The following is a 20,431-nucleotide window of genomic DNA, read 5'->3' as shown; positions in this document are numbered from 1 at the left end:
TGCTTGCAGAGTCTTGGCAGGGGTCACAAGTTGCCCGGCAAAGTGGCCCAGAGCAGAAGGGCTGCAGAGCCCATCGTGCTGCCCTGGGGCCTATGGCTGCAGGGTTATGGCATGGCCTCAGAGTGTCCAGCTCCCCGTGCTGCGGGGAAATACCATCTTCTTGCCCCTGCGGGACACAAGTTGAGGTGCTGCAGAGCAGGGGAGGCCACAGGGCTCTGCCTCCCTGCCTGCACCCCCGGGACCCGCAGTGTGCATGGGCACACAGTGGGGTGTATGTACACCCTGTAGTGTGTATGCGCATATGCTGTACTGAATGTGCTGTCGATGGGCACACTGTGGGGCACAGATGCCTGCCGTGCCCTGTATATGCACCCTGTGGTGGGCATGTGCACAGCATGGCGTGTATGGACATTATCCCCTTCTGTCCCTAAGAATCACTCTGGGATGGCACACGGGATTCACAGCAGCACCTCTCTCTTTATTCCCTGCAGAGAAGTCCATCTCAGGTACAGGGTGGTCTCCCCTTTGCACGGCAGCAGTTCCTAGTGCCTTCCCCTCTGCTGCTCCAAGGGCATCTTCTCCCCGGTGCTAGGGAATCCAAAGGAGAGGTGGTCAGTGTCAGGGGAGAAGGCAGAGAAAGAGTGCGGGCCTTGGTCGGGCCAGGTCTTCCTGGAGCTGCTGTGTGACAAGTCCCAGCCCTGCTCAGAGATACGCACCAGATGAGCTGCTCCTCTCCGTGAGCCCTGCAGGGGTTGCGCTCTGCCCTCTTCTTCTGCTCCTCCTGCCAGGCTTTAGGCACCCCCGTCCGGCGCTGGCTCTGGACTGCTGTCAGGGACTCGTGCCTGCAATGGCAGGGACAAGGTCGCTCTCAGCCCCACTGAGACCCTTCCTGTCCAGCCCTGCACACCCACGGTCCCATCTGTACCCGCAGTCCTCAGCTCAGCACAAGACCAAAGCATTTGCTTGGGGCTGTGGAGAGGAACCGGGAGTCCAGGGCTGACCCAGGGCATTCCCAGGCCAGGAGAAATCAGAAGATGCCATACCAGTCCCACGGCTCCGGGTCGGGATCTTTGACCCGCTGCCAGCTCCCTGCTCTTCAGCTGCACTCGGCCACGCTGGGGCTATGCACACTTACTGCTGCCGGGAGAGCTGCCCTGGTTTCCTCCTTGGCTCCTTTGCCCACGCCTCCCTCCTCTCCTGGAGCTCTCTGTCATGCTGCCTTCTGACGGAGGCTGGAGGAGTGGGGCAGTAGGAGCTCTGAAAGGCAAGAGAGAGGCTTGTCAAGCAGCGGGCAAATGCATGGGTCTGTCTCCGAAAGCACCAAGCCCCTGGGGGACAGCCGGCAGGGACACCAGGAGAACCAGCGCAGCATGTCCCCATGGAGATGCCTGGGCGGGAGCAGGGTCTCGCTGTGCTTTGCGGTTGGGGAAAGATTTCTTTTGTCAAAAGGTCTTACCAGGTATGCTCTGCTCTCTTCTACAGTCTTCTCTTTCTCTGTTTTATCAATATTTAGCTTCATTTCAGCCCAGTGTCTCCTCTGTTATGCAAGGAAGAAAACAGTGCATTTTACCTGGAGATGCCACCAAAGGAAATATCCCTGCACAGCACAGAAGACACCCAGGGACGGTGCAGCCTTTCTCAGGATATTCAGTCCTAGTCTGCTCTTCCCAACCACAGGAACATTAAAGGCTTTATCCTTCAGGCACGGAAGCCCAAGAAGATGGTATTTCTTTTTATGTCAGGGTGGGTGGCAGTGCGCCCTAAGGCCTCAGTTAAAAATTAGGCTTACGGAAACCCCTGTTGATTCTTAGGAAAGCCAAGAGATCCTGGGCATGCTCTTAGAGGTTGCATGAAGAGGAAGACCCCCTGGAGCTGTCCCCCGGAGGCAGCCTGGCCACAGCTGGCTCAGGCCCTTTCCCCAGGAGAGCTCGTGTCCCACCTCAAGGGCAGGCGGCCTCGGCAGGGGCTTCCTGGAGCTCGAGGCAGGGCTGAGGACTGTGTGCCCTCAGCACAGCAGAGTGCTATTTGGGTCCCGTAGTTTCCCTTGACTAATATTCCCTCCCTGGAAGGAGCAGGCGAGCATCAAAGACAAGTCAGCGGCCCCACGACTGAGAGGCAAGAGGACAACAACGCCGAGGAGACCTGCACACCTCCAGAGCTTCCTGGGGGAGAGAAAGGCCGTTCCTCAGAGCGGCTGAAAAGGCTCCAGTACCTGGGCATTCAGGACAGCCATCCTTGCCCGACAGGCCTCGTGCTCGGCCCACTCGGCCCTTTCTTGCCTCTCGGCCTCTTGCAGCTGGGCTGCCCGGAGGCGGCGTTCCTCCTGCTGCATGCAGAGGTAGCACACTTCCTGGAGGGCAGAGACACGCAGAGCAGCAGCGTGAGGAGCAGGTGCTGGGGCTTTTCCTGCCCTGTGCCCTTCCATCCCTTGGAAACATCTCCCCCTTCCAGGGGCAGCCCAGACACAGTGGTGTGAGGAGGCACTAGAGAGTGGCTTGTGCCTTCTGCAGAAGATGCCACCGAATGTGCAGGTGAACATCTAGCAAGGCATCCTGGGCGAATCAGCACCCACAGAGCTGCACTTTTCCACAACTCAGTAGGACTGAATCGTGACATTGGGCCTGATCACGTACGTACCTGTCCTACTCTGCGATGGCCTTTGCAAACAGGGATTTCCGCTTTGCGCCTGCCCTCACGAGTTGTTTTGCTCTTGCCTTCCTTCGAGGAGCTCCCCTCAATTGCTGGTAGCACACTACAAATACAGAGCAGGCAGGGGCTGGAGCAGCACAGCATGAGTTTGCTCTGCAGCCTGTGCTCACCAGCTGGGCACCTGCCTCTGCAGCAGAAGGTGCTTCTGCAGCAGAACTGGGTGTGTTTGGCCAGCTGCGTTGGCATCCGCAGAGAAAGAGATACCTGGAGCTTTGGCACTCCGATGGGGCACAACAGCCCCTGGCAAAGCTGACGATGCCCAGGGCTAGGCCCTCTCTTCTTGGGACAGAGAGAGAGAGAGAGAGAGAGAGAGAGAGAGGCAACGTGTCCAATGCAAACATCTCCCTCCCACAAGGACCAGAGCACACCAGTGCCCCCGTCCAATTCTCCACACGTCTCACCTCTCTGGAGGCTCGCTTCCCAGGGCTTGCTGACCAATGCCATCATCTGTTTAAACCTTGGGTAATTTCTCGGGGGAAAGCCTTCTTCGAGGAAGGAGGCGCTTCTCAGCAGGACTCCCTGCAAGCATGACAGGAGAAACCTCTTCAGAAGAGGGCAGCGGGGAAGTGTCCATCAGCAGATGAACTGCAAGGTGGAGCACTGGGCTGTCCCGAGGAATTCTTCTTCCATAGTGAGCCCCTCAAGGCTGATTGCTGGTGGCAAAGAGAGCCACAGGAGGGCAATTTCCTATCCAGGCATCACATTATAACTTTGGCTGTTATCCTGCGGCACTAAGGAAGCCTGCAAGCCTGTGTCAGCATTCATCTCTTACTTTACCTTTTTGCTCTCTCTCCTTAGCCTGCTCTTCTCCCAACTCCTCTTCTTTGGCAGGCTGCAGATATGACCTCATGGCAGATAACAGATGATCAAAACCTTCCCTGGAAAGAAGAGGAAAGAGAAAATGAAGCTGACAACCAAGTCTCACAAAACCCTGCTGTGCCCTTGCAGTCCAGGCAGAAAACAGCAGCCCTCGCGGCATGAGTTAATAGCCTTTCTGAGCTCATACTGACAGCGTCCAAGAGAAATCCCTCACTCCCACATGGACAAGACCATCCCATTGCCCTCCTCCACTTCCCCAAGAGCCTCACTTGTCCATAGGCTTCTTTCTCCTGCCTTGCTGCCCTTTTTCCACCTTGGCCTCTTTTAATTGGCCTGGAGAACGCCTCTTTCGATGGTGCTGCTGCTGCTCAGGAGGACTCGCTGAGACCGTGCAAGAAGAAACCTCGTCAGAACAGCATCCTCGTGTTCACTCAGGCAAGAGGATGTGCAGACCTGGTCGGTCCTGGCTTTGGAGCCGCACGGTCCTTTACCTTCTCTCTCCCGGGATCCCTCAGGGGCAGGGTCTCTGCCTTTCTTCCCAGGCACTGGCTTAATCTCAAACCTAGAAACAAGGAGACAGCAGCTGGGAGAAAGGGCTCCACACTCCCTTTGCAGCTTGCACGGCACATCCAGGCTCAGAGAGAGTTGAGAGTTGCTGCAAGGTTTCTCATTTTCCAAAGCAGAAGATGCAGACTCTTCAGCACCGGGGAGGACTACAGTAGGCAAGTACGTGACACAGCCAAGAGCTCGTGCCTTGAGGGGCCGAGCAGTTTCCAGGGGCTGGTCCCAGTGCCTGCTCTCCTTCCTCTGAGGAAGTGTATTCTAACACAAGTCCTCCTGGCTGCCATTTCTGACTCTCGTATTTCTCGCCTTCACAGTGCCCATGAGGAGCAGAGCAATCTCTTCTGCTCCAGCTTGCCCGGATCCATGTGACTTCACATCTTGCCCTCCAGTTCCCTTGCGCACCCTCCCAGATTCAGGCGGTTGCATTTTTAAAGAGGCAGCTCTGTCCCCAGGGTCCCCAGTGGACCTGCTCAGCAGTGCTTGTCCCAGCACAGAGCTCTGCAGAGCCCCACTACACACTGCCTCCCACTGGGCAAAGCAATCCCTCCTCCTCCACCTCTCCCCCTTGCTCCCAGAAGAAGCCATTTAGGAGACCTCTCGTTCCCCAGTCTTCCAAAAGAAAGGGACATGTCCCAAACAGGACTTGCATAGGTCAGGTCTTTGATCCACCACTGGACAGCAGCACAAGACAACACACAGGAAAATGGAGAAACTGTCCAGTCTTTACATATTTTTGTGCCATCTCTTGCCAAAGAAAGGGAATGAGGAGGTGAAACTTGATGGGGAAGGCTGCCCACATTCCTCTCTAGGTCAAATCTACGTCGGGAGTGTAAAAGCCAGTCACTCTTTCATGATAATCCAGGGGAGGACTCTCCGAGTCCGAAAGAAGCAAGAGCAAGCATGGAGATAGCTGGGAGCCCTCCCTTTGAAGGAGGTGCTCTTGAATAAGCTCTCGAGCAGGCAAGCTCAGCGCTACCAAGCCGGAGCTGAGAAGCTGCTCGCTTGCTCAGCCATGGGCTACACAAGCAAACATACTCACGTTGGAAGCACACGGATCCCCCCAGGACGCACATGACCATCACGGCTGAGCACGCAGAGCGCTGGCAGCTTCACAAATGGGAACTGCATGGCGGTGCCAGTAGTTCCAGCTCGGAAACTTCTCCTTCCTCACTCTCCACTCTGCTCCTCCTCCTCCGCCCTGCAGTGAGGTGTGGGGAGGGGACACCCTGGGCAGCGGGGAGGTGTCGCTGTGGGGCGGGATGTCCCACAGTGACCTCAGGCTGTGTCACAGAGCGTGTCACAGAGGGGCTGCAGGGACCCTCCCACCACCCCACAGACCTTGTTGGCTTGGGCCCTACAGCGGCGAGGGCAGCTGCACTGGCTGCTTTAGGGTGCTGCCCCCACCCCACTGCCCACTGCCCACTGCCCCAGGAGGCTCTTCGCAAATTCAGCAACGATCAGTGCCGGCATCTGCATTCAAGTCCTTCCACACAGCCGTCACACTGGTCATCTGAGTGTTTGGGGTTGCAAACGAACACATGCGTTCAAGGGGTTAAAGAAATGGGTAACACGATGGTACAGACACACTTTCACCACACAGCTCCCATAATGGTGAAGTTAATGGAAATAAGGAAAGGCTGTTAAAGGGGAAAAAAAAGGAATCATCCTCTGCTTTCCTTGTTTCTTACACACGTTCCCTCAGAGTGATCACTACTGAAGACAGGGCACTGGCTCAGTGGCGTTTCGGTCTGATCCACGAGAGCAGCTCCTGTGCTACGGGAAGGAGGAGAAAGATCTCAGCCACATGCACGGCTGGCCTGAGGAGCAGGGACCCAAGCCCTTCTCCATCCAGTGAAAAGGCAACGAGGGTCATTTTCCTTGCCATCGTGGCCCTTCTGCCACCTGCAAGGACTGCTCTTTGCAGGGACGCAAGTGCCCCAGAGGGTGGATGGAGGTCAATGGCAGGACCTCCAGCTGAGAAACAATTCTCACGGTAAATATGGGCATACTTTGGATCCCAAGAGCCCAGGGAGCACAGGTTGGCCTCCTGGCAGGCGAAGGCAACTTTCAGCACACAGGAACTAAAAAAAGACAGGATGGACAGCTGCGTCTGCCGTGGGGCCCAGGCCTGCGCGCCCTCTGCACCAGCCCCACGGGGCACCTCCTGCCCTCCTCTCTCCCCTGGCACAGCTCCTGTCCGGCGCAGGGCAGCCCCGCAGCCGACCTTCGGCACGATCTTGCCCCCGCTCTCGTGCTCCCCGTGCGCTACGACACCGACAGACGGGCCACAGGCACCCAAACTCCTCTCCCTTCCCGTAAGGGCAGGCTCCGTCCCCGGCCATGCCAGGCCCTCGCCCCATGGCTCCTGCCCAGCGCAGGCCCCATGGAGCAGCTGCGTCGTGGCCCTCGTGCCCCGTCAGCCTTGCCCGTCAGCAGCCCAGCGCTGCGGGCTCCCCTCGGCCCCATATCCTGGCCCCGCTGTGCCCGGGCACCGGGCAGATGAGGCCCTGCAGTGGGCCCTACAGGGCCGGGGCCGGCACGGGGGTCCCCGCGCTGCCGGGGCACGAGGCGCCGCCAGCAGCTCGCCAGCCCCGCTGCCCCACGCCGCTGCCTGCCAGCGTCTCGGCCTGGCCCCCACAGCCCCGCCTGCTGGCCAATCACCGCACGGCTCCCCCACGGGCCCTCCTCACAGCCAATCACGGCTCCCCCACGGCCCCTCCAATCGGGGCTGCGCAGAGGCAGGACGCCGGTGCCCCCTGGTGAGCGGGATGGGGCGGTTCTCCCCCTCCCCAGGACCCGCCTCCGAGGGTCCCGGCCCCGCCCCCAAAGCCGCCATTTTGTGCTCTCCCCCCCTCCCAACGGTCACGGCTGCCGTTGCGCCTCTGGCGTCCCTCCAGGCCCCTCGGTTTGGTTTCGGCGCCCCCCCCCCGAGCTCTGCGCTTGTTTTTTGGGTCTCCCTGGGGCCCTACAGCTGCCCTTTAGTGCCTGCCATGTGCACACGTGTGTTTTCGTGCCCTCCTGGGTGCTCCGTCCTCTTTTTGGCGTGCCCTGGGCACCTCCGTTTGGCTCTGGGTGTCCCAGGGGCCTCCGTTTTCGCAGCTCTGTGCCCCACAGAGCCGTGAGTTTGCCCGGCGGTGCCCCCCGGGCCCCCTGCTTTTCCCCCCCGGCCCCCCTGTCCAGACGGCTTTTGAATGTCTCCAAGGATGGAGACTCCACAACCTCTCTGGGCAGCCTGATCCAGTGCTCCGTCAGCTCACAGGAAGAAAAGTTTTTCTTTGATTCAGATGCAACTTCTTGTAATCCACTTTGTGCCCGTTGCCTCTTGTCCAGGCACTGGGCAGCACTGAAAAGAGCCTGGCCCCATCCTCTTGACACCCTCCCTTCAGATATTTAAACACATTGATAAGATCCCCCCTCAGCCTTCTCATCTCCAGGCTGAAGAGTCCCAGCTCTCTTGGTCCTTCCTTGCAGGAGAGATGACCCTCTGTCTGGAAAAGATAGAGCCAAACACCGGAGCAGTCCTTTCCTCCTCAGGCACCCGTGCCCCATCTTGCAATCTTACTCCCAGTGCCCCGCACCAGCCTGTGAATAAAGGAGTGTGTGATCCGCGAGCACAGACTGCAGAGGCTGCTGGTCTCCCTCCAGCGAAGGCTGCCTGAGAAAAACCCTCTTTGCCCTGGGTGCTGCAGGGAGAGGAAGGAGGGGCTTTGTGGGAGAGGGGAAAGCCCATCCATTCTTGGTGGTATTTGTCCAAGCGACTGCACGGGGTCATTTCCCATCTGTGTGTGCATCTCAGCCTTCCTCCGTGTTTCCAGCTGGGCTGCACACATCGCTACCTCTTATCAAATCTGCCTGCAAGCATTTGAAAAGCGGCTGCAATAGCAGGCACAAACTCACTCTCATGCCCTGGCTGAGCCCCCCTGCCCTCCCTGTCTGCCATGCCAGGGTTACCCAGAGCCCCTTCCCCTGGGGATGAGGTGCCGGGAGGTGTTTGGGGCTGCAGGGAGGTGCCTAGCATGAGGGTGTCAGCCAGGTCGTTCCCATGCCAGAAGTTCAAATCCACAAAGCGAGGGGGAGAGAGACAGAGGCACAAAATGAGGCTCTAATTCCTAGTCAGGAGAAAAATGCAACTGATGGGAGAGTCTCCCCAAAGCCTGGCACGCGCTTGCTGCCCCCCCCAAGGAGATGTACCTCCGTGGGACATGTGTCCATCACTGTTCCCAGGTCACACAGCCGTTGTGTCTGTGGGAATCACCTCAGTCCCCCATGGAGCACAAGGCCCCCTTTTCCCTTTCCCAGAGTGTCACCTGGCCGGAGGCTCTTTTCCCACCCCTTTCTCCCCATTTCTGCCTCCAGAAGGATGGCACTTATTGCGGGTTGAAGGAGGAGGTGCAAGGAAAACCCCTTGGGACGTGTGTCTCAGTGAGTATATGAGCAAGGATGCCAGGCATCCCTACTTGCGCCAGGTGTAAAGGTGTCTGCAGTGGCCATCTGATTTTCCTGAGTGCAAAGGAAAGGAAGTTTAGGCACTTTCAGACTCCTCAAAGGAAAGAGCAGTTTTCAGGGCAGTCGTGGGAAGGGATTCCCATGGGAAAAGATCCCTTGGAGGGTGTCATCTGCAAGCGGGAGTGTGGGTCTGGCCAGAGAGCTGATTCTTCACCGAGGCACTTGAGATGTCTGCAAATGGGCAGAGCCGCAATGGGCGCATCTCACTGTGCCGGGCAGCACGTGGCCTGCTGGCTGTAGTCCCCAGCCCATGAGGGCGGCAGGAGTAGGTGCCCCCGGTCCGTGCCTTGGTCTGTGAAGGGCTCCTGCTCCACCAAGCTGTCTGTTTGTGGAGGGATGGGGTTAGGAGAGCTAAAGCCCCTCTGGAATTGAATCTGGCAAGGGACGTGAAAGGCAACAAGAAAGGCTGCTCTAAGTCCGTAAGCAGCAAGAGGATAGCGAGGGCAAATGCGGTCCCGCTGCTCAGCGGGGTCCCAGGGTCCCTGGTGACAAAGGACTCAGAAAAGTCAGCGGTACTGAATGCCTTCTTCACCTCCGTCTTTATGGGTACAACCGGCCCTGGGGAATCCCAAAGCCCTGAGAGCAGAGGAGAAACGTGGAGCAAGGAAGGCTTCTCCTTGGTGAAGGAGGATGAGGTGCGGGAATGCTTGAACAAAGGGGACATACGGAAGCCATGGGCCCTGGTGGGATGCACCCATGAGTGCTGAGGCAGCTGGCCAGTGTCCCTGTGAGGCCTCTCTTGATTCCCTTGGAAAGGTCGTGGTGATCGGGAGAGGGGCCCGAGGCGTGGAAGAGAGCAAATGCCACCCTTGTCTTTGAGAGGGGCAAGAAGGAGGATGCAGGGAAAGAAGGGTCGGTGAGCCTCACCTTGATGTCCGGGAAGGGGATGGAGCAAGTAATCCTGAATACTATTTCCAGAGACATGAAGGGCAGGAAGGTGCTTGGGAGTAATCAGCATGGCCTGACAAAGGGGAATCTGTGCTTAAACGCGACCTGATAGCCTTCTCTGTTGAGATGAGTAGCTTGGTGCCTGCGGGGAGAGCAGTGGAGGTTGTTGTCCTTGACTTGAGTAAGGCTGGCAAACCAGGAGGCTTTCAGCTTCTTGCACAAGGTGTCAAGAAAGTGTGTGAAAAGACTCAAGGGCTAGAGTGGAAAAAGAGAGTGAATTCCCCTCCTTGGACAAGCCTGTTATTTTTCATGCATGCAGAACTATTGGAAGGGTCTGTTCAAAGAATAGGTTCTCTTCTGTTTCTTCCTTTCCACAGACGAATAGTCACATTACAGCAAGCAGTCACTCCTCTGCCCCAGGGTGGGTTCCTGCAAAGGCCGCGGTCCCTCGGGGGTGTCCCTGCTGCAGCGTGGGTCCTCCACGGGCTGCGGTGCCCTCAGAAGAGAAGCAGCTCCAGCATGGAGCACCTCCGTGCAAGAGTGCGACTCCAGCCATTTGCCTGACAACGTCCCCTTCCGTGTCTCTGCTGCCTTTTGTTTCTCCAAACATGGCTCTTCACATTTCTCCTCACGTGTCCCCTTTTGTGTCTGCTGTGGCTCCTCCCATGGGCCTCCTCCTGTGTCTCCTGCCTGCAGCATCTACTGCCCTTTCTCAAGTACATTTGAGCAGAGGTGCCATGTGCTCCTCCAACTGCCTGAAGTCTTGGTGCGCAATGGGCTCTTGTCATCCGTTTCAGAGTTGGCTGGAAGTGGCTGAGCCTGGCACAGGGCAGCTCGTGGTCTCCCCCCAGACAGGGCACCCTGCAGACCCCTGCTACCAAAGCGAGACCTCTGTGCCCAGCACGTCCCCTCACTCACACACCAACACATGCACGCGCACACACACGGACTGTGGATCCCTCCAGTAAGTGGCCTTAGACACTCAGTCGATCCTGTAGCTGGCCCTGGGCCCCCTGGTTTCCCGGTTGCCTCAGGCACAAACGCACACACAAACACACGCACACACTCACCAATGATTCTCTCCGCTTGCTGGTCCCCACTTCTGGAAAGAGTTAGAAATGGCATTGAAGAAGGAGAGAGGACAGGCTGCAGGTGTCAGCAGTGTTGAGAATCAGCCTGTGTCAAGGAGGGCGAGAGGCCAAGCCTTCCCCATGCAGGTGACCACTGCCTGGCCAGCAAAGACCCCCAGCCACCTCACCAGCTCTGCAAGCAAAACAAGACCCAGCTAACCTGCTTGATAAGTGCATGTCAGCTGCAGCTCCCTATTGCATGGATTGCCCAAGAAAGGTGTCCTTTGTCCTTTCTATGTAGACGCTGCTTGCAGAGCCTTTGCAGGGGGCAGAAGTTGCCTAGCACAGTGACCGAGAGCAGAAGGGCTGCAGAGCCCGTTGTGCTGTCCTTGAGCCTGTGACTGGAGGGTTATGGCGTGGGCTCAGAGTGCCCAACTCCCTGTAGTGCCCACTGGGCCGCCAGGGCCTTTGCAGCAGAGCTGCTGCCCAGCCAGTCGCCCCCATGCTTGGGGCAGCTCGTGGAGGGGAAGTCCAGCCAGGGATAGGAAGTAGATGGATCTCCTTCTTGCTTAGGAGGAATCACCCCCACTGCCCGCATAGAAAAGCCCTCTAGACACAAGGGTAAAAGCTGCCCCAGCAAGTGTGGGCTGTGGAGATGCCAGGTGACCCAGTGGCAGGGAGAGGCACCTTGTGGTGTGGCAAGGACCCGGCTGCAGAGGTGCAGCTGGAGGGCCCTTGGCATTGCACAAGTGAAGGTGCTGCAGAGCAGAGGAGGGCACAGGGCTCTGCCTCCCTGCTCGCACCCCCACGGGACCTGCAGTGTGCATGGGCACACAGTGGGGTGCCCTTGAAAACAAGGTCGTAATCCTCTCCGAGTCCTGCACCCCAGCAGAAGAGCATCACAAGGGCTCTCATGCACTCCTTCACCAGCTTCTCTGGAAAGGACGTCTTCGATGAAGACGTAACCCAGGGTGGCTTCCTCTGTCATGGGTAGGAATAGGAATAGGAATAGCTCTCTCTTCTGGTCTCTTTCCGTGTGGCAGTGCTCGGTTTCCTTTTTTTACAGCCCAGTCCGGTTTGAAATATTTCTGGTGATGCATTCAGAGTTTCTGCCTTGACTAAAGCTAAATTCCTGAGCGAGGAAAGGAGAATGACTGTGCAGAGACTAGTTAATAGCTGTTGCTATTAACTGTGTAGCAGCTGTGCATGTGTTTGAAAGCAGTCTTTTGTTGCAGGCTGCTGCTTCTTCCCGAAGATGGTCCTTTCTCCGTGCGTGTGAACGAAAAGGATGCTCTAGGCCCATCCATGATGATAGGAAGTAGTCTTCCATGAATTCCTTGGTTATGTTTCCTTTTGGACGGAGTGATCTTGCTCGCTCTTATGGAAGTGGCAGTTGCCGCGTGTGTGTCGATGCCTGAGCAGATCAAGTTTCCCGGGTGGGAGAGAGCAGCTCTTGTTGTTGTGACTTGCGATGTCTAAAGCGTTTCTGTGGAACTGTGCTCTTGAGTGGCAAATGTGTGACTTGTGTGCTCGCCGATGTGAGATTTCTGTGGGCGTTGGCAGGGTTGGAGAGGTGGCTGAGGAAGCGTGTGTGCCCCTGCTCCAGTGCGGCTGGGGGTGGTTGTCCCTGAGGCAGGGGCATCGGTGGGGGGTGGGCAGGGGGTGTTTGGGGTCATCCCCAAAAGAAGGCCGAGTGCAGCCCCTCGTCCCTGTTGGGGTGAAGCGTGGGAGGGTGCCCGAGGGCAGGGGGTGGCCCAGGCATCCGAGCCTCCCCCCCCAACCTCTCCACGCTCCCCCCCCACACCTCTAGGAAGGGACCCAGGTGTCTGCCCCCCACCCCGCCATGGGTTCCCTGGAAGGTGCATCCTGGTTGGGGGGGGGCAGCTGTGGGGGGTGTGTGTGCATTCATCTGTGGGGTACACCTGACTCTGGTGGTTGCAGCCAGCTGTGGGGGGGTGCATTCATCTATGGGGTGCACCCATCTCAGGGGTGCACCTGGCTCTGGAGGGGGGCACCCAACTCTGAGTCTTGCACTGAGCTCTGGGGAGGGGGGTGCAGCCAGCTCTGGGGGTTGCAGCCAGCTGTGGGGTGCACCTAGCTCTGGGGGGAGGTACCCAGTTGTGGGGTGTACCCAGGTCTGGGGGGATTGCAGCCAGGTCTGGAGGGGTGCCCCCAGCTGTGGGGTGCACCTGGCTCAGGGGTTGCACCTGGCTCTGGGGGGTGGCATTCAGCTATGGGGTGCACCCGTCTCAGGGGTGCATCCAGCTGTGGGGTGCACCCAGTACTGGGGGTTGCAGCCAGCTGTGGGGGGGTGCATTCATCTATGGGGTGCACCCGTCTCAGGGGTGCATCCAGCTGTGGGGTGCACCCAGCTCTGGGGGTTGCACCCAGCTGTGGGGGGGGTGCATTCATCTATGGGGTGCACCTATCTCAGGGGTGCACCTGGCTCTGGAGGGCACCCAACACTGAGGCTTGCACTAAGCTCGGGGGGGGGGGGTGTACGCAGCTTGGGGGTGCACCCAGTCTGGGGGGGTGCTCCCAGCAGTGGGGTGCACCCAGCCGCGGGGTGCACGGGGTCCCTACCTGGGCTGGCACAGAGCAGGGCGAGCAGCAGTGGCAGTGCCTGCGGCGGGGATGGTGGCAGGGCCATGGTGGTGGCTGGCGGGGCCGGGCCGCGGGGGCTCTTGTAGCCCCAGCGGGGATGTGGCCATCGCGGGCTGGGCCCCTGCCAGCGCCCGCAGGGACACGTGCGCCGCGGGGATGCTGGCCTGGGCTGCCACCCCCAGGGTCCCTTGGGGGCCCCAGGGCACCATGTCCCCTGTGTCCCCGGGCCCTTCGGTGCCCCCCATGCCCCGTGGTGTCCCCATGTTCCCTATGCTCCTCAGTGTCTCCCATTGTCCCCCATGTCCCATGATGTCCCCATGTCCCCTATGCCCCTCAGTGTCCCCCATGTCCCTGTGCCCCTCGGTGTCCCCATGTCCCCCTTGGTGTCCCATCCCAGTGGCCGGGTGTCCCCCCCACCCCGTCGGCGAGCACAAGATCCGGCTCCTTCAATGCCAAAGCTTTATTGAGCTGGGGGAAGGGGTGGCCGGCGCGGGGGCCGGCGCAGGGGACAGCGCTGGAGGGGACGCAGGATCCCTCGGGTGCCCTCAGAGCCAGCCGGCACCTGGGAGGAGAGAGAGGCTGAACTGAGGGGACAGTGGTGGCACCGTGTCCCTGTGCCACCCGTGTCCCTGTTCCCGTGGGCACCATGTCCCTGTGCTCCCCATGTCCTCATCCCCATGGGCACTGTGTCCCCCACCCGCCCCCCCCATATACTTATCCCCTTGGGCACCATGTCCCTGCATCCCCCCATGTCCCCATCCCCATGGGCACCATGTCCTGTGCCCCCCCCATACCCCCATGTCCCTGTGCCCCTCATGTCCCCATGTCCCTCAGACCCCCCATGATCCCATGTTCCCATCCCCCACAGGCACCATATCCCCATGTCCCTGTGTCCCTGTCCCCCATGGGTACCATGTCCCCGTGCCCCCATGTCCCTGTTCCCGCGCCCACCAGCCCCCATGACCCTGTGTCCCCGTCCTGGAGGGGCACCATGTCCCCATGCCTGCAGCACCCATGGGTGCGGGCGCATTCCCGGGCGGCCGCCCCACCCCGGGTGCCGCTTTGAAGCGGCTGCTGGTGCCGCTGAGCCCTCGCGGTGGGCACGGCCGGGCACAAGGGCCCTTCACCCGGGGTGGGGCTGCCTGGACGCCTGGGACCCCAGCCATGGGGTGGGAGGGGTGGAGAGGGAGGGAGCCTCACCTGGGATCAGGGCTGGCACCAGCGGATGTTGGTGCAGATGCTGGCGGGCTCCTCGTCCCGCACCAGCCCTGCCTCGATGGGCTCCAGGTAGCGGTTCACCAGGTTGTTGCAGCGTTCGGATATGTCCCGTGGCAGCAGGGAGCACACCTTGCGGGCCGCCTGCGTCACCCGGGTCTGCACTGGCAGAGCCCCGCGTCAGGCACCGCCTCGCATAGGCCCGCACACGCTTGCGTGGCCTCGTGCGGCAGGCGCCGTCTTGCACGGGCTTGCACGAGCTTGCACGGCTTTGCACGGCAGGCACTGCCTCGCACGGGCTTGCATGAGCTCACACAGGCTTGCATGGCTTTGCACTGTGAGCACTGCCTTGCACGGGCTCACATGGCCTTGCACGGCAGGCACCACCTTGCACGGGCTTGCACAAGCTGGCACGGCCTTGCGCAGGCTTGCATGAGCTCCCACGGCCTTGCATGGTGGGCACTGCCTTGCGTGGGCTTGCACGAGCTTGCACAGCTTCGCACGGCTTTCAATGGTGGGCACCCCCTTGCACAGCCTTGCATGCCAGGCCTTCCCTTGCACAGCCTCACGCAGCCTTGCACACCCCTGCCTGGACCTCGCATGCCCCTCGCACACCCCTCGCACGCCCTGGCCCCTACCGTGTTGTGCGTGTTGGGCACCAGACTCTTGAGCTTCTTGAGGACCTTCTTGCAGATCGCGCAGCGCAGTTCGCCGGGGTCCTGTCCAGCATCCCCCTGCATGCCCGGCACCGTGAGCATCCGCCGGGCACCCTGCCTGCCCCCCGGGTGCCCCAGCGGTGTCCAGCCAGGGCCCACCCACAGCTCCCACCGGTGCCCACCCAGTGCCCCCCATGGTGTCGTCCCCACTGGTGCCCACCCAGTGCCCCCCATGGTGTCGTCCCCACTGGTGCCCACCCAGTGCCCCCCTGGGTGTCCCTACTGATGCCATCCCAGTGCTCACCCAGTGTCCCCATGGGTGCCCCATAGATGTCCACCCAGTGCTTGCCAGCTCCCACCCAGTGCCTGCAAGAGTGTCCCCATGCGTGCCCCCATGGGTACCTCCTTGATGCCCACCCAGTGCCCCCGAGGGTGCCCCCCATGCACCCCGTGCCCGCTCACCATCCTCTCCAGCATCTCCAGGTCCTCGAACAGGAGCTGCAGGCCATCCCCCGAGGCAGAGGGGACCTGGCACTCTGGGGTGTCCGGGCTGCACCCCTTGGCCCTCGCGGGCACGGCCGGGACCCTGGGGTGCAGCCCCTCGGCCCCCATGCCGGCCAGCAGCAGGGCTGGGCACTGCGTCAGGGGCCGCTGGCACCCGCACCGTCCCCAAACCTCCCACCTCCCCACCACCCTGTGTCTCCACCCCTCCATGTCCCCGACCCTCCGGTATCCCAGATTCTCCCATACCCCCCTGTCCCCATCCCTGTCCCCCCCATGTCCCTTGGTATCCCCACCCCTCCTTCCTCCCATGTCCCCGTTCCCTCTTGTCTCCATCCCACTGTATCCCCACATATCCCCATCTGCTGGTGTCCCCATCCCTCCCATCCCCTCCCGTCCCATGTCCCCATCCCTGTCCTCTGTGTTGCCCCGTCCTCCCATGTCCCCATCCCTCCTGTCTCTCCACACCTCCACCACTGTCCTCTGTGGCCCCCTGTCTGCCCCATCCCTCCTGTCCCCCTTTGTCCCCATGTCCCCAGCCCTTCCCGTCCCTCCACCTCCCCAAGTCTCCATGTCCCCATCCCGGTCCCCACCAGTGACAGCAGGCAGCAGGGCCAGCAGCGGTGGGGCCATGGCTGGCTGTCCCCGTGCCCCAGGGTGCCTTATGTACCCGCTGGGGGGGGGGGTGGGGGGCACACTGTGGGGCTGAGGGCAGGAAGGGCCTCCCCCCTCCCTGGAAACCACAGTGGCCGCAGTGGGGGGCTGGGGGGACCCAGGCATCCGGGCAGGGTGGCCACATGTCACGTCCCCCCACTGGGGGGGCTGCGAGCTTCCCCCCAACAGTGACCTGATCAGAGTGGTGGGGGAGAGACGAGGAGGTTTGGGAGGACTTGGGGGGACCAGAGGGGCTTGGAGGGCACAGGAGGGACTTGGGGGGGGCAAGGAGGATTTGGAGGGCTTGGGGTGACCTGAGTGGACAAGGAGGAGGCAAGGGGGGACCTGGGGGGGACTTTGGGGACCTGGGGGGGATAAGGGGGTAGGATGGGAGCTGGGGGGCTGGAGGCACCTGGGGAAACTGGGGGAACAAGGGGACTTGGGGGAGGTGGGAGGAGCTGGGGGAAGAGGGTGTGACAAGGAGGGGGCAAGGAGAGACCTGGGGGAGATAAGGGGGAGGCAAAGGAGGAGCTGGGGGGCTGGCAGGACCTGGGGTGACCTGGGGAAACTGGGAGGATTGGTAAAACTGGGTGGGACAAGGGGACCTGGGGGAACAAGAGGGGCTTGGAGGGGACAGGGGGGGCTTGGGGGGACAAGGGGATTTGGAGGGCTTGGGGGAACCTGAGTTGACAAGGAGGAGGCAAGGGGGGACCGGGGGGGGGGACTTTGGGGACCTGGGGGAGAAAAGGAGGAGGAAAGGAGGAGCTGGGGGGCTGGAGGCACCTGGGGAAACTGGGGGAACAAGGGGACTTGGGGGCACCGGGGGAACTGGGAGGATGGGGGGGGGCTTAGGGGGAACTGGGGGGACGGGGGAGACCTGGGGGGGACAGAGGGGATCTGAGGTCACTGGGGCAGGCGGGAAGTGTATGGGGACATGGGGGGGGGTGCTCAGGAGGCCATGGAGGCCTGCGGGGATGGAGGACAGGGACAGCCCAGCCCCCCAGTTCCTGGCAGTCATGTCCCCGTGTCCCACCGCAAACCCCAGAGCCACCCCCCTCCTCCCCCCGGCTTCCTGTGGGGCTGGGGAGGAATGGGGACATGGGGAGGGGGGGGCACAGGGGCCGGGGCGGGGAATGGAGACACAGGGCTGGGACAGGGCAGGGGGACATGGGGGGTCATGTCTGTCCCCACTGCCCCCAAATGCCACCCACAGCCCCCTATGGCACCCCTCTGCCCCTATTGCACCCCATGCACCCTTCTGCTACCTCTGCCCTGCATGGAACCCCCCCACCTCCCAGAGCACCCCATTGCACCCCGTTGCACCCCAATGGCCTCACTGCCCCCCCACTGCACCCCTCTGCCCCCCTGGCAACCAATTGCACTGCTGTGACCTCTCTGCCCCCCACGACACCCCTCTGCTCCCATTGCACCCTATTGCAGCCCTCTGCCCCCTCTGCCTCCTTTGCCCCCCATGGCACCCTGCTGTCCACTCTGCCCACTGTTGCAAACTTCTGCCCCATGTTGTACCCTATGGCACCCCTCTGCCCCCGTGGCACCCCATTGCACCCTATGGCACCCCTCTGCCCCCTCTGCCCCCCATGGCACCCCATTGTACCCTGATGCCCTCACTGCCCCCCATGGCACCCCTCTGCCTCTATGGCACTCCATAGCACCCTTCAGACCCATCTGTACCCCATTGCACCCCTCTGTCCCCACTGCCCCCCCCATGGTGTCCCGTTGCCCCTATGGCACCCACTTGTACCCCTCTGCACCCTTCTGCCCCCCATGGCACCTCTCTCTCTATGGCACCCAGTTGCACACCTCTGTCCCCTCTGCCCCCCCCATTGCACCCCTCTACTCCCCATTGCGCCCCTCTGGCCCTATGGCACACCACTGCACCCCTCTGCCCCCACTGCTCCCCATAGCAGCCTTCAGCCTCGTCTGCCCCCCATGGCAACCCTTGGCCCTCTCTGCCCCGCATGGCACCTCTCTGCTCCTTATGGCAGCACTCTGCCCCAATTGCACCCCATGGCACCCCTCAGCCCCCATGGCACCATGTTGCACCATTCAACCCCCCCCACTACACCCCTCTGCCCCCCATGGCACCCTTCTGCCCCCATCGCCCACCATTGTACCCCTCTGTCCCCAAGGCACCACATTGAACCCTTCTGCCCCCATTGCATCCCATTGCACCCTTCTGACCCCCCCCCCCATGGCATCCCCCACAGCACCTTTCTGCCCTGCATGGCACACCATTGCACCCTTCTGCCCCCCATATCACACCATTACACCCCTTAACTCACTGCCCCTCATTGTACCCCTCTGGTCCCTCTGCCCTCCATGCCACCCCTCTGTCCCTATGGTACCCCATTGCATGCTTCTGCCCCCACTGCCTCCCATTGCACCCCATTGCACCAAATGGCATCTACTGCCCCCCATGACACCCCTGTGCCCCCTCTGCCCACCATGGCACCCCTCTGCCCTCTCTGCCACATGTGCACCCCATTGCACCCTTCTGACCCCCATGGCACCTCCCTGCCCTCTCTGCTTCCCATTGCACCCCATTGCACCAATTGCCCCCCACTCCCCTCTCTGACCCCCCACAGTACCCTTCTGCCCACATTGTACCACATTGCACAGCCCTGCCCCCATTGCACACTTCTGCCTCCCCCCCCTCCAGGGTGCCCCTCTGCCCCTATGGCACCCCAAGGCACCCCTCTTTCCCCCCTCCCCCATGGCACCTCTCTGCCCTCCCTGCCCCCACATTGCACCCCACTGCCCCCATTGACTCCTACTGCACCCCTCTACCTCCTTTGCTCCCCACGGCACCCATCTGCCCCCCAGGAGTGCAGAGGATCAGCCTATGTCAAGGAGGCTGAGAGGCCAAGCCTTCCCCACCCAGCGGACCACTGCCTGGCCACCAAAGCCCTCCCTGCCTTCCTCACTACCTCCACAAGCATGGCAAGGCCCAGCTACCCTGCCTGAGAAGTCCATGACAGGTACAGCTACTTCTTGCGTGCATTGCCCAAGAAACGACTCCTTTGTCCTTTTCATGCAGACCCTGCTTGCAGAGTCTTGGCAGGGGTCACAAGTTGCCCAGCAAAGTGGCCCAGAGCAGAAGGGCTGCAGAGCCCATCGTGCTGCCCTGGGGCCTATGGCTGCAGGGTTACGGCATGGCCTCAGAGTGTCCAGCTCCCCGTGCTGCGGGGAAATACCATCTTCTTGCCCCTGCGGGACACAAGTTGAGGTGCTGCAGAGCAGGGGAGGCCACAGGGCTCTGCCTCCCTGCCCGCACCCCCGGGACCCGCAGTGTGCATGGGCACACAGTGGGGTGTATGTACACCCTGTAGTGTGTATGCGCATATGCTGTACTGAATGTGCTGTCGATGGGCACACTGTGGGGCACAGATGCCTGCCGTGCCCTGTATATGCACCCTGTGGTGGGCATGTGCACAGCATGGCGTGTATGGACATTATCCCCTTCTGTCCCTAAGAATCACTCTGGGATGGCACACGGGATTCACAGCAGCACCTCTCTCTTTATTCCCTGCAGAGAAGTCCATCTCAGGTACAGGGTGGTCTCCCCTTTGCACGGCAGCAGTTCCTAGTGCCTTCCCCTCTGCTGCTCCAAGGGCATCTTCTCCCCGGTGCTAGGGAATCCAAAGGAGAGGTGGTCAGTGTCAGGGGAGAAGGCAGAGAAAGAGTGCGGGCCTTGGTCGGGCCAGGTCTTCCTGGAGCTGCTGTGTGACAAGTCCCAGCCCTGCTCAGAGATACGCACCAGATGAGCTGCTCCTCTCCGTGAGCCCTGCAGGGGTTGCGCTCTGCCCTCTTCTTCTGCTCCTCCTGCCAGGCTTTAGGCACCCCCGTCCGGCGCTGGCTCTGGACTGCTGTCAGGGACTCGTGCCTGCAATGGCAGGGACAAGGTCGCTCTCAGCCCCACTGAGACCCTTCCTGTCCAGCCCTGCACACCCACGGTCCCATCTGTACCCGCAGTCCTCAGCTCAGCACAAGACCAAAGCATTTGCTTGGGGCTGTGGAGAGGAACCGGGAGTCCAGGGCTGACCCAGGGCATTCCCAGGCCAGGAGAAATCAGAAGATGCCATACCAGTCCCACGGCTCTGGGTCGGGATCTTTGACCCGCTGCCAGCTCCCTGCTCTTCAGCTGCACTCGGCCACGCTGGGGCTATGCACACTTACTGCTGCCGGGAGAGCTGCCCTGGTTTCCTCCTTGGCTCCTTTGCCCAC

General features: G+C 61.0%; 1 protein-coding gene and 3 long non-coding RNA genes across 4 annotated transcripts; all 4 read right to left on the bottom strand.

Moving 5' to 3' along the window:
- Positions 1 to 3,127: 3,127 nt before the first annotated feature.
- On the bottom strand, positions 3,128 to 3,836 carry LOC136994487 (uncharacterized). The gene is made up of 3 exons (XR_010886562.1): positions 3,798 to 3,836; positions 3,487 to 3,587; positions 3,128 to 3,228 (listed from the first exon to the last, which is right to left on the bottom strand). It is a non-coding gene; the product is annotated as an uncharacterized lncRNA (long non-coding RNA).
- Position 3,837: 1 nt separating this feature from the next.
- Positions 3,838 to 5,201, bottom strand: LOC136994486 (uncharacterized). The gene is made up of 3 exons (XR_010886561.1): positions 5,132 to 5,201; positions 4,020 to 4,090; positions 3,838 to 3,909 (listed from the first exon to the last, which is right to left on the bottom strand). It is a non-coding gene; the product is annotated as an uncharacterized lncRNA (long non-coding RNA).
- An 8,462-nt stretch (positions 5,202 to 13,663) lies between these two features.
- LOC136994483 (antimicrobial peptide NK-lysin-like) lies at positions 13,664 to 16,203 on the bottom strand. The gene is made up of 5 exons (XM_067312489.1): positions 16,126 to 16,203; positions 15,494 to 15,660; positions 15,014 to 15,109; positions 14,361 to 14,534; positions 13,664 to 13,722 (listed from the first exon to the last, which is right to left on the bottom strand). The coding sequence occupies exons 1-4, from the start codon at positions 16,163 to 16,165 to the stop codon at positions 14,367 to 14,369; spliced, it is 471 nt and encodes a 156-aa protein (XP_067168590.1). The 5' UTR covers positions 16,166 to 16,203; the 3' UTR covers positions 13,664 to 13,722; positions 14,361 to 14,366.
- Positions 16,204 to 19,773: 3,570 nt separating this feature from the next.
- Positions 19,774 to 20,412, bottom strand: LOC136994447 (uncharacterized). Its single transcript, XR_010886519.1, has 3 exons — positions 20,292 to 20,412; positions 19,965 to 20,090; positions 19,774 to 19,836 (listed from the first exon to the last, which is right to left on the bottom strand). It is a non-coding gene; the product is annotated as an uncharacterized lncRNA (long non-coding RNA).
- Positions 20,413 to 20,431: the final 19 nt, after the last annotated feature.

The sequence above is a fragment of the Apteryx mantelli genome, chromosome 29 (genome assembly GCF_036417845.1).
Source record: "Apteryx mantelli isolate bAptMan1 chromosome 29, bAptMan1.hap1, whole genome shotgun sequence".
Lineage (NCBI taxonomy): Eukaryota > Metazoa > Chordata > Aves > Apterygiformes > Apterygidae > Apteryx > Apteryx mantelli.
Note: the sequence above shows the minus strand (reverse complement) of the source record. Positions and strands in the feature narration are given on the sequence as shown.